The following is a 17479-nucleotide window of genomic DNA, read 5'->3' as shown; positions in this document are numbered from 1 at the left end:
TTTGTACCTTAGATCAATATATGGTATACTATGGACCAGATTATGAGGGGAGCGCAAACGTTTGTGCGCGAGCAATAAAGGGTTTATCACAGGTGTTTACGCTAGTTGGGCTTGAGCACAAATGCGATTTATGCTAGAATGATTACCATAACTTTATAGCTCTCATTAACTGGTTTGCAAAACTGAAAAGATGCACAAAACACATCAAAAATACATTACAAAGTATAGTTACACTCATAATAACACTATCTAATAAAAATGATTAAAGAAAATATTGGAAAAAAAAAGTTATAAGGGCTCAAAGATATGAGATCTCATATGTTAGAAAAAAACACATACATATACATCTTTAATGATGTACACTATATGTGTGTGTATATATATATATATATATATATATATATGTATATATGTATGTATATATATATATATATATATATATATATAAAAACTCCATGTGTATCTGCACTCTCAATACTGTTGGGCCATCAACCAGGGTGCAAAGTCAGTAGTACTCACAGTCTGTTTCAATGAAGGACTGCACTCGCTGGATTTAGATACAGAATTAATTATTTATTGTGGTAACGTTTCGGGGTTCACAGACCCCTTCCTCAGACCAGACAATTGTGCAAGTGAACAAAGTGCAATTTAAAAGTGCTAGGCCCCACCCTAGCACTTTTTAGGTTTGAATCACTGCTGGGTGAAGTTGATTCCGGGCAAAATGCAACAACATTTAAAATTAGGGGGAGGTAAAAGTCTAGAGGTCTAGATCTCTCTCTCTCTCTCTCTCTCTCTCTCACTCACTCTCTCTCTCTCACCTTCATTAATTCTCTCTTTACTTTCATACTTTAACTCTTCTCCATATCTGTCTGTTCTATGTATTTTCACCTATTGCTTCTATTGCTTCATCTTAAATAAACTTTCTGCTATATGTAATACTTATAGTCCTTTCTCAGATCATTGGCATACCCTCCCAATTGTCCAAGAGATTGTCATGGCTGGGATGTGTGCCTATTGCCCCTTTTAGTGGAAGGACAGACCAAGCGCTTGGGGGCGGTCCCTTAAGTCGCTCTGCACAAAGGTGCTCTAGCTCACCTGATAAGGAATAAATATAAATAAACAACGTGTAGAGCGCCAAAAAGGTAAATACAAGATTTATAAGGGTTTACAAAGATAAAAAATCATAGGGTATTGTTTACCATCTATGGATATATGCAATAAAAATCACAAAAAATAAAAATAAAGAATACATTACACAATGCTATGCAATATTAAAAACAAGCAAATATTAAGGTGCATCTTAAAAATATATATAGAGAAAAACGTCTAAAAAGGTAAAATTGAGATAAGTCCTAATCTCTGTAATCCATTAGGCAGAAACAAAGTCAATGTCAATGGTATCCAAACAATATATAAGGTGATAAGTGGCTCCGGTGCGTGTTCGTGGGGAATCCAGTGAGTATAGGTAACAAAAAATAGAAAACAAAAAGTAAAAATAAAAATCTAATATCAAAAATATCAAAAATGTAAAAAGATAAAAAGATAAAAATATATGTGATCCTAAAAACTGTGTTAAACCGTCAGGATAAAATTCAAAATAGATCAATTGGTGATAAAATGATAAAAAATCGTGAAAAGTGAAAAAATATATAAAAAAAATTATAAAAAGCAATCAAAAAGCAATCAAAAAGAAGTTGGTGATTATTTAGCAGAGATCTTTCCTTTGATGTATTAGATCTTCTATTGCTCTTCTAATACCTGTGAAAATAATATAACATAGTGCAATATTGCTAGTGAACAAATATAACAAATCGAAATGAGGCTTACCAATACTGTTGACGCGTTTCGGCCTTATATCATAGGCCTTTATCAAGTCGAAATGAGGCTTACCAATACTAGGCCTTTATCAAGTCGAAATGAGGCTTACCAATACTGTCGACGTGTTTCGGCCTTATATCATAGGCCTTTATCAAGTCTTGATAAAGGCCTATGATATAAGGCCAAAACGCGTCGACAGTATTGGTAAGCCTCATTTCGATTTGTTATATTTGTTCACTAGCAATATTGCACTATGTTATATTATTTTCACAGGTATTAGAAGAGCAATAGAAGATCTAATACATCAAAGGAAAGATCTCTGCTAAATAATCACCAACTTCTTTTTGATTGCTTTTTGATTGCTTTTTATAATTTTTTTATATATTTTTTCACTTTTCACGATTTTTTATCTTTTTATCACCAATTGATCTATTTTGAATTTTATCCTGTCGGTTTAACACAGTTTTTAGGATCACATATAATTTTATCTTTTTATATTTTTACATTTTTGATATTTTTGATATTAGATTTTTATTTTTACTTTTTGTTTTCTATTTTTTGTTACCTACACTCACTGGATTCCCCACGAACACGCACCAGAGCCACTTATCACCTTATATATTCTTTGGATACCATTGACATTGACTTTGTTTCTGCCTAATGGATTACAGAGATTAGGACTTATCTCAATTTTACCTTTTAGACGTTTTTCCCTATTGTCCCTTTTGCCACTTCTGCCCACAAAAATGGCCCAACTCTGCATAACCATGCCCATGTCACAACCCAAATCCCCACCTGCTCACCCTTCCTGTCCTGGAAGGCCTCCAGAAAATATAGGAGGTATATATTGGTTGCTCTCTGATGAGGATCCTAACTACTGTGAATTTGAGAAGCTACATAGAAGGACCTTGAGGATTTCTAAGCTATCATCCTGGAAACATTATAGGGAAAAAGTTTTACATGGGGTTAGCGGTACAAATCTTTTGTTCAGATGAGAATTTCCTGGTATTTTGGGGATGTACTGTCCTTATGGATGGAGTCAGACTGATATACATCAGGAAAGTTCTCTACTATGGAAAGCATAGAATGTGCAAAAAAAGCTGCTCCCAAGGTGGGTGCTATCCCATAGGGTGGGCTATTAAGCACCATCCGCACTCAGTTTAGCACTTCTCTTATGTATTGTATTCATTCTAACAGTAATCGAGGCAACCAGATGTGTACCCCTTGCTCACAGTTGAGAATTGCCTGGTATTTCAGGGCTAGACTTTACTTCTTGATGGGGTTAGACTGATATGCTACAGGAAAGTTCTCTTCTGTGGACAGCAATTGGGCAAAAATAAGCTGCACCAAGGATGGGCACTATCCCATAGGGTGTGCTATTAAGCACAGCCATCCCCAGTTAAGCACTTCTCTTATGTAATTTATCCTGGAAACCACTGTTATAAGGTAGGTGTTACCATTACGCACAGTACATTCATCATAAATGGCATTACTGATCACATATGATATTTCAAATGACATTATGGAACCATATCTCTTATCAGACAGATGATATTTCCTAATAGAACATTCAGAAATGAACACTCGTAAAGGACCATGAAATACAGTAGAATTATCTAAATAAAAATGCATAATAAAAATACAATACAATAACACGTTCACAGTACTTTTTTTTCTGTCAAACTTTACTTCCATAAGGGTATTGTGACAGCCCCCAACAAATCACACACATATACATATACACTCTGAACTTGTGCACATGCTCCGCAGGGCCTTGTGCCTCAGAAAGTGTGCATATAAAAAAATCTTAATGGAAGTAAATACAAAGTGCATGCTCTATCACACTGTTTCGCACTTCCAGTTCTCAAGTACCCCTAACAGGCCAGATTTCCATGATATTTTAAATAAAATACAGATGAAATAGTCAGTTGATGAGTGAGAGCAGGTCAGCTATTCTCTGGTTAAGATATCATGAAAATCTAGCCTGTTAGGGCTACTTGCGGACTGGAAGTGAGAAACACTGATAGAGCAAGTTTAATTTTGACCTTAGTGTCCCTTTAATAAGTTATACCTGATGGACTGTGATTTTCAAGATAAACCCTTTTATTACAGCATGATAACAACTTCCTTATGAACAAAACTCAATAACAATAATTGAAAATCAAGGTTGATGTAGTTTTCCATTATGTGGTAGAAAAACAGTTTCCTGATGCCCAATAATTTATGAATAATATAATTATTTAGGAGAAGTTTGCGAATTCTATAATATTGCTCCTAAAATGAATATGATTGATATAAATATATGGTACAGATCTTCAGAATAGTTCATTGTTATTATTATTTTTACAGATAGACCCCCTTATTATTTAGCTACTTTCTATGTTATTTTGTAGGTCATTCTATTAAAATGCTGTCTTTATTATGTTATGTCAAACTGTGGAAACATTTTTGTGAAAGGTAAATGTACTGGGGGAATCTTCTTAGTGTGTGTAGTATTGTGGATAGTGTGGATAATGTTCTTGTGTTAAATTAGAATGCACCAAGCTTAGTTCTAGCATAGAAATGATGCAATCCAGAGATCTACTGGTCAGATCAACTCTGTACCCTATTTAGCTCATACATTTAATTTGTGCTGAATGACAGAATAGCAATACTTACTTTAGCATTAGCTGAAGAAAAGCAATTGAGTCAGTGGTAAGATAAAGCGACTTGGTGTGTGGTATGTACAGGCAACTGGTGAGCTCTCCTCTAATGTGACTGTTTTTTGTACATGCAGTAAACAAACAAGAATGATCGTCCATATCCCAAATCTGCAATAAATAAAATATGTAAAACTTTAAATTGAGACTGGAGTTAAAAGAAACAAAGCCAATGAGCCCGAGCAGCAAGGTTTCCTATCAGTGGCAACATTATTGTAAATAGATGTGTTTTTGTAAAGATGTTGCTAAGAGATAAGCGAATGGGATAAGCTTTGTACACATAGTCAGATTATACAAAGAGCCCATCAACAAGCCTAGAGGGTATGGAAAAAGAAGAATACGAGAGTAATAGGCCTATATTCATATAAGTTGCTGAGCGGCCTCGTTGTGAAAGCAAAATAATGTTTAAAATGCATTGAGCATCTGTTCACATATCTTTTCCATTATTTTGTTAGTGGGCATTCCTGACATTAAAATCTATAATTGCATGATGTGCCGAATCTTGTACTTCAAACATGAACTGCTAGCAACATGGAAAAGCAATAATAAATAACGTCTGTTTTGTAAAGTAGTCTAACCATATGCGTTCCTGGGTGTTCTAGAAACGTGGTTAGAATTTTTTGCCTACACCTCAGTCCAGCATATGGAATTCACAAAGACTTTGCCACTGTAAAGTAACTTGTCTCGCAGTCTCACAGCAGTATTTTGTTATTTCAAAGCTGAGGTTGTCTTTATTTTGTTTTTATTTTATTTCTATTTTTTAAATTTTCTTGTTATGAATATGTTAGTGTGATTGATTTATAGGGGAAGTTTTTCAAAAAAAAATTTCTGTAAGGTTTTTAGGGCATTTTTGTGAGATGCAGGCAACATTGATGTGGCTCCTTGAATAATGGACCTTATATCGCTACTCACAGTTACAGACACCGAGCAGACCATCCAACCCATGATAAATTCTGCAAAATCCACAACGGTTGAGGGATACACCCACTGAACCTCCCCATAGGCCCCCTAACATGGTAAATGTCCTTATTTCTAGGGATTGCACAAGATCAGCTGACTGCATGCTCTGACTCCACAGAACAATGTCAACCCCTGCCATGGTTATGCCAACCAAACACTGTCCTCGAAAGACTCTGGGAAACATTGGCAGATATGGAGTTAGAAGGATAGATAGATAGATAGATAGATAGATAGAGACATACCTTTACTGTATTGTTGAGGTCAACTGAAAATATCTTGTTATCTGCTGTTGATATATGTACGAAAAAGATTGGAGCAGTATGGCCTCTAAGCATACCCGTTGGTTGCCTAAACATATAATGATGGAGGATCAACAAGTTAATATTCTGTGAAAGATGGTTCCTTAATTCATTGCTAATTAAAAATCTGTTTAAAAATTAGGGAATAAGCATAATTTATTAAGCTTAGTATTATTTTTGCATAGTCATCAGTCGTAAATAATACATGAGAAGATAGAAGATGAACTGCACAGTAGATATTTTGAGATTCTATGGGGTCAATTTATTATAGTGCGAGCACACATGATACGATGTAGCACATACAGCATAGGCTGTCGGCATTTATCATTGCACCAGCAGTTCTTGTGAACTGCTGGTGCAATACAGCCCCCTGCAGCTTCATGGCCAATCGGCCGCTAGCAGGGGGTGTCAATTAACCCGATCATATTCGAGTAGGTTGATTTCTGTCCGCCGCGTCAGAGTAGGGGGACAGGTTATGGAGCAGTGGTCTGTTTCCATATGGAGCTTGATAAATTGACCCCTATGTAGTGTTTTCCTTCACTAGTCACAAAAGTGAAAATTTATTTTGTTGGTGTTCTCCAATCCCAATAATATATGATCACATTTTCTAGCACCATATGAGAAATATTTGCAGGAAGCAATCTACTGCTAAGATAATTTTATAGTTATGGAGTTTCAAATTTAGATCAGTTGAATCATAACCTTACCCTGGCACGTAAAGGTTCCATGTCCGTATTATGCGGTCCAAGCCCCCTGTCACAACAAGGCTGTTGTTTTTACAAAAAGCAAAGGTTTTTACTCCCTTGTGAATACGGAATACAGTTTGGTCTCCGTTAGCTCTTTTTTGTGGAAGCCCAACTGTGCTTTGTATTCTTCTCCCCTCTTTCAACTGCTGTTCAACATTTGTTGTCCCAAGAGTACAACCTGAATAAATATATTGTGTTTAGTAATGTATTCTGGATGTAAAGAAGAAAAATGTGATGCTACAGTATTTTTCAACAATATATTTTATGTAGATATATTATCAAAGAGCTAATATGGGGGATACTGTAATTAACAGCATTTTGCAACCGAGTCACATTAGTTGTGAACATCAAGAGAAGTATGCTGCATAGCACAAAATGAAATAAATCTAGTTATACATTAAGTCATTAAAATGTTACTTTTATTTCTATACTAATTAAGAATGCAAATAAATATTGATATTACATACATTTTCGTGGAGAGCAGGGAAGTAAGGATTAACCTTGCCGGTAATTAAAAAAAACTCTACTCTTCTTCTAAGAGCAATCATATCTTACATGTAAATATAATGGCCTCTATTTAACAAGCTCCGAATGGAGCTTGATGGCCCCTGTTTCTGGCGAGTCTGAAAACAGCAGTTATGAAGCAGCGGTTACAAAGACCGCATCCACATAACCTGTCCGTCTGCTCTGAGCAGGCGGACAGACATCGCCGGAAATCAACCCGATTGAGTACGATCGGTTTGATTGACACCCCCCTGCTGGTGGCCGATTGGCCGCAAGTCTGCAAGGGGCGGCGTTGCACCAGCAGCTCTTGTGAGCTGCTGGTGCAATGCTGAATACGGCGAGCGTATTGCTCGCCGTAATTCAGCGAGGTCTGGTGGACCTGATCCGCACTGTCGGATCAGGTCCGACAGACCTTGATAACTTGGGGCCCTTGTCTTTAAATGTTGTGAAAAGTTATTGTTAGGGTTACTTTAATTATGTATAATTTATCCTCATATATCTTAAGTATGCATACTTATGGTAATTTGACCGTCTATATGGTTTTTGTCAATAGATATACCCGTCACTCGCTTTACCATTCTCCATTTTCAGGTTTCCCACACAAAATGAAAGAAAATTAAAGCAAATAAGAAAAAGAATATATTATAGCTCTAGGTGAGAGCGTGATAGTTAAAAACAGAAAAGTCCCTGATATGATTGCGTTTCACTATCCACTTCTTTATAGTATGTGGGGCCCCAAACTTCCAGAATTTGCAGAGTGAACCTTGCTTCTAATCTGTATGGGTGGTAAGGAGGAATCAGGTAAGGATATTATTGGATGGTTTTTATGTCAATTACAGAATTTAGCCATTCCATAACTCCCTGTATCTACAAATAATCAAATAGAATAAAATGTCTATCATTACATTCCTTTCAATAGCATATTGATACTTGAAAGATCATTTAACAAATTATGGCATTCACACCGTGCAATATAAAAATAGCCATTTGTATTCTGTTTTAAATTGATCATCATCTAGTTTGTTCAATAAATATTCTGTAACGTAGCAAGAGAATTTAATATTTTATAATTATTTCTGAATTCTGAATATTTAAAAAAAAAAAAAAAAAAGATTTTGTACCAGTTACTAAATTTAGCTGATCCACTACTGCGAGACTCTGCAAGTTATCAAACAAAGTGAATTTCTTGTCATTACATTCCTTTCTATGATGACTGACAGATTATTCAACCAATGGATTTGTTAACGACACATAGCGTAAATAGATCCATATGTGTTCTGTTGGATTCAAAGACAATCATCACCTAAACTGTTCAATAACAATTCTGTATTGTAACGGATACTTCTGAGTGAAGAACATATATCTTTCTTCTTTTGCACATGTATCATTTTATTATGGATTTTGTGACAAATCTCTCACATAGCTATTTATATCTTCAACAATGGCTTATTGTTATTTATTTTGTGTGATTGTTATCCTTGGCCCTTTCTTACCCTTGATGTTGATGTATTATTATTATTCATTAGCATAGAACTTTCTCAGTACCTCAGGTAGAACATCTTGTAACCCCTACATTCAGAACTGTGCCGATAATGCATAAAACCTTAATAAACTCTCTCGGTAGACCCATAATGGCAAAAATAGGATCACAATTAGAAAGATGAAATGGCTGGACCACATTGTTCAACCAGTAGTTACCTCTCTACCTGGCTACATAAGGGATAGTACACACATCATCCAACAGCTACAAAATGTCACATGGGTACTAACTACAAATGGTTGACAATCAATGTGGAGTCACTTTACTCAAGTATCCCATTCATTTTTTTTTTAATGTCTTTTTTATCGAGAAACAAATCTACATAATATAGAACATGAGTCATTAAACAGGTGCATAGAAAATATTGTTGACATTCCTAAAAATTTGTCAGTATTAAACGATATTAACCAACCATTGCACACATAAAAGATTTAAAATCTTCTAGTCAAAAGCCAAATGAAAAAGATTATCGGGTGTACCCGTATTCATTGTAGTTACAGAGAAGAAAAACCTTTTATAACCTTATTTAACATAAATAGGCTTATAATCTTCATCAGAAGGAGCTACCTGTGCTGTTTATTTTATGTAAAAAAGATGAAAAGATATAAAAAGAAAAAAAAGAGAACAAAACAAAAAAACAAGTAGTAACAGAACCTTAAAGGGAAAGTCAAAACCAGAATTTGTGTTGTTTAAAAAGATAGATAATCCCTTTATTACCCATTCCCCAGTTTTGCATAACCAACACAGTTATAATAATACACTTTTTACCTCTGTGATTACCTTGTATCTAAGCCTTTGCAAACTGTCCCTTTATTTCATTTCTTTTGACAGACTTGCAATTTAGCCAGTCAGTGCTGACTCCTAGGTAACTTCATGGCGTGAGTTCTATGTTATCTATATGACACACATGAACTAATGCCCTCTAGTGGTGAAAAACTGTCAAAATACATTCACATAAAAGGTGGCCTTCAAGGTCTTAGAAATTAGCATATGAGCCTACATAGGTTTACCTTTCAACTACGAATACCAAGAGAACAAAGCAAAATTGGTGAAAGTTGTTTAAAATTACATGCCCTATCTGAATTAAGAAAGCTTATTTTGGACTTGACTGTCCCTTTAAAAAACAGGTGAGCAGTAGTCTGAACTGGACACCATACAGTATTTATCAGTATTTATCAATACTATTTCATCATTAAATATGGCATTATAAGTAACTAACTGAATAATTTGCCAGTAAGGAAAGCTTATGTGCTCCAGTTATGCAACGTCTGTATCAAATAACTAGTATCAGGATGCAAGAGGATACATTTAAGAAACATATGTGTGTCTTGAATGGCTGAAATAAATCTACACCATGGTGCATATTGTTCTAAATCCAAGCAAGTAGGTCATCTTACATGCGTTGGCCATCAATCTTAAGTTGGCCATCAATCTTAAACTGAAAGTAAATCCTAGCGTTTTACAAACGCTAGGATTTACTATTGAAACAAATAAAGGGCACTTTCATTCATGAAGTATAAGATACGTCATGTAGAAAGCTCCTTTATTTGATTCAATCGACCACCACTCTTAGCTCCTACAGCAGCCCACGGCTAAAAAAATTTTTGGCTAAGAGGTGACGTTTTCATCTCTTAGCCAATAGCTGTGGGGAAAATCCGGCTTGGCGCCCATGGGAGCCGAATTTACCGCACGGCTATTGGCTACAAGTTGAAAATGTCACCTCTTAGCCCAATTTTTTTTTAGCCATGCACTGTTGTAGGAACTAAGAGCGGCGATCGGTTGAATCAAATAAAGGAGCTTTCTACATGAAGTATCTTATATGAGGTCTCAGGTGTTAGAAAAATAAAAGGCATGCAAAGGGCTTTAACATAGAGATACAGTACATACATATACATGACAATGTATAGGTATATATATATATATATATATATATATATATATATATAAAACACAGAAGGGGACTGCACTCTCAGACTGGACTGGGTACACATTCCATGACCCTGCAACATGCTCAGCCCTGGGTGCCGCATCTGGCCAAATGGGACAAGCCCAGGTACCTCGTCAAGGTCCCTTCCAAAACCTGGGTCCCTAAAACAGCCACACAATGCAAGCTTTCAAGTCAACAAACTGGGAACAAGTGAAGGGTGCACAGCCTTATGTAATCACCCAAGACATATAAAAAACACGGAAGGGGACTGCACTCTCAGACTGGACTGGGTACACATCCCATGACCCTGCAACATGCTCAGCCCTGGGTGCTCACTGGCACTCACAGAAAGCTGTGCTGTCCCCAGAGTCACAGGCAGTTAACCCCAGACAGGCTTGGGTGCAAGGCCCATAGGGAAAATTACAAAATTACAAAACAAATTAATACAACACACAGAGAAAGTCCAGTACTCAGCTAAGATTAAAAGCAAAAATGGAAGGGTTAGTTACCACATCTGGCCAAATGGGACAAGCCCAGGTACCTCGTCGAAGTCCCTTCCAAAACCTGGGTCCCTAAAACAGCCACACAATCCAAGCTTTCTCTGTGTGTTGTATTAATTCTCACACCCACACAGAAGAAAATGTTACAAGCACAAATATCGCCTAACGTGTACCACTACATACATTGTGTATCTTCTTCATTGCACCTGTGGTCTTTTTATGTGGGTAAGGCCTGTGATGACTTACGGACACGCATGACGAATCATCGGTCTGCCATCCGTACAGCTATCAACAAAGGGTTCTCTGAACAACCGGTTTCCCGGCACTTCCAACTTAATCACAGTGTGGCGGATCTAAAGTACACCATTATAGATCACGTCCCGCCTCTAAATAGAGGGGGTGATTGTAACAGGTTGCTATTACAAAAGGAAGCAAGATGGACCTATAATTTGGATATGCTGGTCCCAAGGGGACTGAACACATATTTGGACTGGCATGTCTTTCTGTGAAACCTTAATTTGAAACTTTTTTGCAGATCAACAGAAAACTAGACAATATCAGCTGATTATGTCAGAATTATTATGTAGTAGCGGATTTTGGTCATATTTGTATTGTATCTTTTGTATTTTATGTTTTAGTTGAGACCGGCTCCAGGTTGCCCGGGATGATGACTTCATCGCAAGGAGCGTGTGTACTCGGGAGAGTGTGGAGATCGGCATCCTGGTACACTATATATCTGTAAGGGAGATTATAAGTTTCTATATGTGTGTGTGTGTGTATTTATATGTGTTTACAATCATATGTGCATATTAGGCATGAGCGAATGTTTCTAAAAATTCGAAATTTAAAACGAATTTTGATATTTATTATCGATTAGTTTATTCGAATTTCGAATGTTTATATAACATTCTAACATTCTATTTTCAAATTTTAGTTTTTGAATTTTTCAATAACATTCAAAAATATTTGTTCGAATAATAGAATGTTTAGCTATGTATTTTATATCACATTTAATTTCAAAATGTGATATTTGAATTTGAATGCTACATTCAAATTCAAATGTCACATTCAAATTCAAAATAGTATTTCTAGTCTAATACTGTGTTTTATAAATGTCACATTCAAATTTGAATGTCAGATTCAAATTGAAATGTCACATTCAAATTCGAAATAGTATTTCTAGCCTACAGCTGTCACATTTGAATTCGACTGTCACATTCGAAAACTGTAAAAAACATTCGATAATATAATTTTAATGAAGCTGCGTCCTTATCAACATTCGATTATGTAAATCGAATTTCTACAATAACATTCGTTCTAACATTCGAATTTGAACATAAACACATTTGCCCATCCCTAGTGTATATATGTATTTACAGACATATATATACACATATAAACACATAAATACATATGTACACACATATAGAAATATATATAAGTGCATTAGAGCCCTTTGCAGTTAAAGTGAAAGTAAATTTAGAGCCTCAACATTAATGCCATCCATTAATGTTCATTTGTTAAGTACAGTAGCTATTTTTAAAAAAAACCCAAAAAAAAAACCCTATTAGTCTTTAGTAGTTAGTTGTCCTAAATCTCATACCTTTTTCTGCAATCCTCCGCCCATCCGATCATTTCCTGATTTCTCTTTTTTACACGTAAGCCTGGTCCCACCTGCTCTTACGTGTACATTCGTGAGCATTCTTGTGAGGCGTATTATTTTGCGCATGTGCAGAAAAACATTGTTGCCGTGAATTCTTCAAGACAGAGAATGTGCTTGCGTGTCTCATGAACGTGCAAATATTGTGGCCGAAAATTACTTGAGACATGCATGCGAATATAGCATTGTGGGCGTAAATCTAGTCTGTCGGGACGCCAGTGGGGGACCAATCAAAATGGTTTAAAGGGTATTCGTCATTAAAAAACAAAAAAAATTTAATAGCCAGGCAGAGTTACGGCGATTGAATCGAGCGTTGTAAAAGGTACTTTTAAAGGTTTAATACTAATGATGTTACAAAAATTATGAATTAAAGTCACACTAATTTTCAATTTACTTTACAAAGCTGAATTGGGGTCCGTGAAAGTTAACTTTTCCTTTAAGTAGATTAAAGCAATATTCATATTTAATAAACAGTTATACTATGCATTTACTGTAGATATTTCACATTCCAATATACTGCACATACTGTAGAAGAATATGTTCTAAGTATTTCCAAATAGATATTCCTATATATGGAGTTTAACTGGATTCATTTACTGAATACAGTAAAACTATATGGTATGAAAGACTTCAATAACTACTATGTATATGTATTATATTAGAATGTAGAATTATTTAAGGTTAATGATCCTTCAAACTTTAGTGCAGGATGGCAATAATTAAAGGGTCATATTACACAAAATATTATCTATAATGCATATGAAAGAACAGAAATGAATCATATTTTTTAAAGAAAAAGAAAAGGTTACGTAAGTTCAATTTAAAGTGAAAGCAATAGGAAGTACATGATTGTCCTGAGACTTTATTGATTATTGGCTGATAGGGACAACTCTCACAGGAAACATTGGTTTATTCAATACAGGAACATCCAATATTCCAAAAGTAAAGCAAATTTTGAAATACTCTTTTAGATTGTACTAAGAAAATTTTGAGTTGATGTTGGTACGGGGGCAATACACTGGAATGCAAAATCAGGATTTGTGAGAATGGATCAGACTATGAGAAATTAAAAATTTGCAACATTTAAAGCATAGATAATATTGAAAAGAGAGGTGAACTATTTTACTTACCTTATCAGTCATTATAAAGTTAAAGATGGTCCCTAAGTGGTGCTAATCTACACCATTACTCCCCTTAAAGGAACAATACAGTAAAAATGAAACAAATTCACTGGATAGAGTATGACATTTTAAACATTTCAATTTACTTATATTATCAATTTTGCTTAGTTCTCTTGGTTTCCTTTGGTAAAGAGTAATCCTAGGTGAGCTCAGTTGTGTGCATGTGTCTATAGCCATCTTCTGGTAGCAGCGTTTACAACATTGTTTATTGCAGTGTTATACAATGTTTCAATGTTGCTTCCATAGACTGCTAAAGACACATGCACGCTCCTGAGCAGCTATCAGCCTGATACTAGTTTATTAATAAATTGTATTATGTACTTTATATTGTATAATAGTATATAGATATCATAGCTCTTTAGTTATTACCAATACCAAAAGTAGTAGTTAAAGGGACATACAACACTGTGTAATAAAGAGTTTTCTGTAGTCTTGTAATAAATTAACATGCTACAAAGTATGATGCATTAACACTTGTTTGCGTGAATTGTTTAAGCTCTTCCTACCACTTGTGTTATTGGGGGGAGCCAATACAGATTATTTTATAAAGTAATCCTGGGTAGCCACTAGCTTTTTGTTATAACCTTCACTAAAGCCAACACGGGACATACATGTAACAGGGTTAGCCTTGTGAAATCTGGAGAAAGCTTTACCAATTTTCAGAATAAGAAAATAGTTTGTGGTTTAAAAAAAAAAATGTTTTTGTAAATTATTATTTTTTTTTAGATTTAATGCAGGAATAATTTTTCAGAAAAATTAAAACTACTATAGATTAGTTTTAAAATCAAAAAGTAAATATTTACCTATTACTAAAGCTGTAGATTCATCATTGGACGCAGACATAACAAGTTTTATCGAATCAAAGTACTTAATCTGAAATAAAAAAAGAAAAAACGTATGACACATTCTAAACCATTGCCGAGAATTAAAATTGTACAAAGATTCAAACCACTCACCAAGATTACAAGTTGTGCGCTACACCCGCTGCGTAAATAACGCTAAAAATGTAGTGCTACCACACAATGGAGAACAAGTGTTAGAAAAAACTAACACCTGTGATTGCGGAATGGAGAACGCTATAATGCAATCCACATTGTTGTCTATGGGACAATAAGAATATGTAAAAACCAAACACCCTAAAATAAACCCCTAGTCTAAATACCCCTAATCCACCGCCCCTGACACTAAATAAAGTTATTAACCCCTAAACCACCGCCCCCACATCGCAACTACTATAATAAACCTATTAACCCCTAAACTGCCGGCCCCCCACATCGCAGCTAGTATAATAAATCTATTAACCCCTAAACCGCCATTTATTTTAGTTTTTAAAAATAGTAATGTTAGGTTAATTAATAGTTTAAGCTTAGTTTTTTTTTTTATTTAACAGGTAAGTTTTTATTTATTTTAAGATAGTTAGTATATTGTAACTTAAATTTAAAGCTAGGGGTGTTAGGTTTAGGGGTTAACAGTTTAATTTAGTGTGTTACGATGTGGGAAGCTGGCGGTTTAAGGGTTAATAGGTTTATTATAGTAGCTGCGATGTGGGATGGCAGCGGTTTAGGGGTTAATAGGTTTATTATAGTTGTTGCTATGTGGGGGGCTGGTGGTTTAGGGTTAATAGGTTTATTTAGTGTTGGCTATGTGGGGGGTCGGCGATTTAGGGGTTAATACTTTATTTTAGTGTTGACTATGTGGGTGGGTGGCGGATTAGGGGTTAATAAGTTTAATAAAGTATTTGCGATGCAGGGGATGGCAGTTTAGGGGTTAATAGTGTAGTTTATAGGAGTTAGTGTACTTTGTAACATTTTTGTTATGAGTTTTGTATAGCTAGCGTTATAGCCGGAATGCACAACTTGTAATACAGGCACAATGAAAATTGCACACTCAAAAGCCATTTTTTGGGTGCAGAATGGAGTTGCAGTACAGACTAAAACGCTTGCGGTATAGCCGTACCGCCGTGACTTGCAATACGGGAGACCCGCCATTTTGCGCACAAAGGCCGATTTGTCAGTGGTATAGCCATACTGTAAAACTAATTTTGCCCAATGTGCCTTATCTTTGAAAAAAATTAACTTAGTTCTTGCTTTAAAAGTTATTTCTTCACATTTAACTCTGCTTCATTGATTTTTTGTGTGCAACCGAAAATAAACAGAATGCATGACAGGAAATGAAAAGAACGAATAAGGCAGGAAAGCTTTAGGTATCCAAGGTCAATAGAACACTGTCTTAAGAGACACAAAAATCACAGTGGATCAATACTGGAGAATTAAAAATATAAATCAGTGCTTGAAAAAGTGTATAAAACAAAAAGGCAATACATAGTTGTGTACAATGCAAATAAGCGTTAGGCAGAAAAAAAACCAAGATAAGCAAAGAAAATAAAATACAAATCATTTCTACTATTTTTATGTACAAACACGTACTGCTAAAGAGGTCATTTGAATTCAAGACATTATGGGCCAGATTACAAGTAGGTTTGCAAATTAATCTCACTTGCACAAACACTGCTCAAAGTAAACTTTTAACACGTGCAAGTTAGCGTGCTGGGTAAATTGTTAGCACACAAGCAAAACCCAATGCCCGCTAACTTCAGGACTTCGGATATCGCAACCACATTAACTTGTTCTCCTCATAGACTTCAATGGAGCATGCAGAACAAAAAACACCTATTGCTCGCACGCTAACCCGACACCGCGTTAGACCTACAGCTCTAAAGTTGAAGGTAGTTATGAATATTTTAGATTCCAATGATTCCAGAGTTAAGCATACAGGTGTAATGACAATTTATTCAGTGACATTTTATAAAGATACACCTAGATTACAAGTTTTGCGCTATAGTGGGTGCGAAACGAACACAACAAAAGTTGTGTTATTTCACCCTCTATAGGGCAGCCATTAGAAGTTTGTGCTTGCGATATGATGGCAATAAGCTCCATACCGGACAAAATCCAAGCGCTGCTTTGACGTGCTCATGCACACTTTCCCCCACAGACATCAATGGGAAGAATGTGTTCGGAAAAAAACTAACACCTGAATCGCCAAATGAAAAGCTCCGTAACGCAACTCCATTGATGTCTATGGGGAAAAAAGTTACATTTAAACTTAGCACCCTAACATAAACCCCACGTCTAAACACCCCTAATCTGCTGCCCCCGACATTGCTGACACCTACATAAAGTTATTAACCCCTTATCTGCCACTTCCGACATTGCCGCCACTAAATAAAGTTATTAACCCCTAAACCTCTGGCCTCCCACATCACCGCCACTAAACAAACCTATTAACCCCTAAACCGACAGCCCCCCACATCGCAAAAAACTGAATTAAACTATTAACCCCTAAACCTAACAACCCCCTAACTTTATATTAAAACTACAATATCCCTATCTTAAAATAAATAAAACTTACCTGTAAAATTAAAAAAACCTAAGCTTAAACTATACAGGTGAAACTCGAAAAATTAGAATATAGTGCAAAAGTTCATTTATTTCACTAATGCAACTTAAAAGGTGAAACTAATATATGAGATAGACTCCTTACATGCAAAGTAAGATAGTTCAAGCCTTGATTTGTCATAATTGTGATGATTATGGCTTACAGCTCATGAAAACCCCAAATCCACAATCTCAGAAAATTAGAATA

At 35.5% G+C, this 17479-nt stretch overlaps 1 protein-coding gene across 1 annotated transcript in view; it reads right to left on the bottom strand.

Moving 5' to 3' along the window:
* The window catches only part of LOC128644541 (WD repeat-containing protein on Y chromosome-like), a 385306-nt gene that overhangs the window by 206000 nt on the left and 161827 nt on the right, over positions 1-17479 (bottom strand). The window contains exons 12-15 of the mRNA XM_053697119.1: positions 14638-14707; positions 6484-6700; positions 5720-5825; positions 4477-4628 (exon numbers count right to left, since the gene is read on the bottom strand). Of these exons, the coding sequence (XP_053553094.1) occupies positions 4477-4628; positions 5720-5825; positions 6484-6700; positions 14638-14707 (545 nt within the window). The remainder of the gene's footprint in view (positions 1-4476; positions 4629-5719; positions 5826-6483; positions 6701-14637; positions 14708-17479) is intronic.

This window comes from Bombina bombina, unplaced genomic scaffold, assembly GCF_027579735.1.
Source record: "Bombina bombina isolate aBomBom1 unplaced genomic scaffold, aBomBom1.pri scaffold_398, whole genome shotgun sequence".
NCBI lineage: Eukaryota > Metazoa > Chordata > Amphibia > Anura > Bombinatoridae > Bombina > Bombina bombina.
Note: the sequence above shows the minus strand (reverse complement) of the source record. Positions and strands in the feature narration are given on the sequence as shown.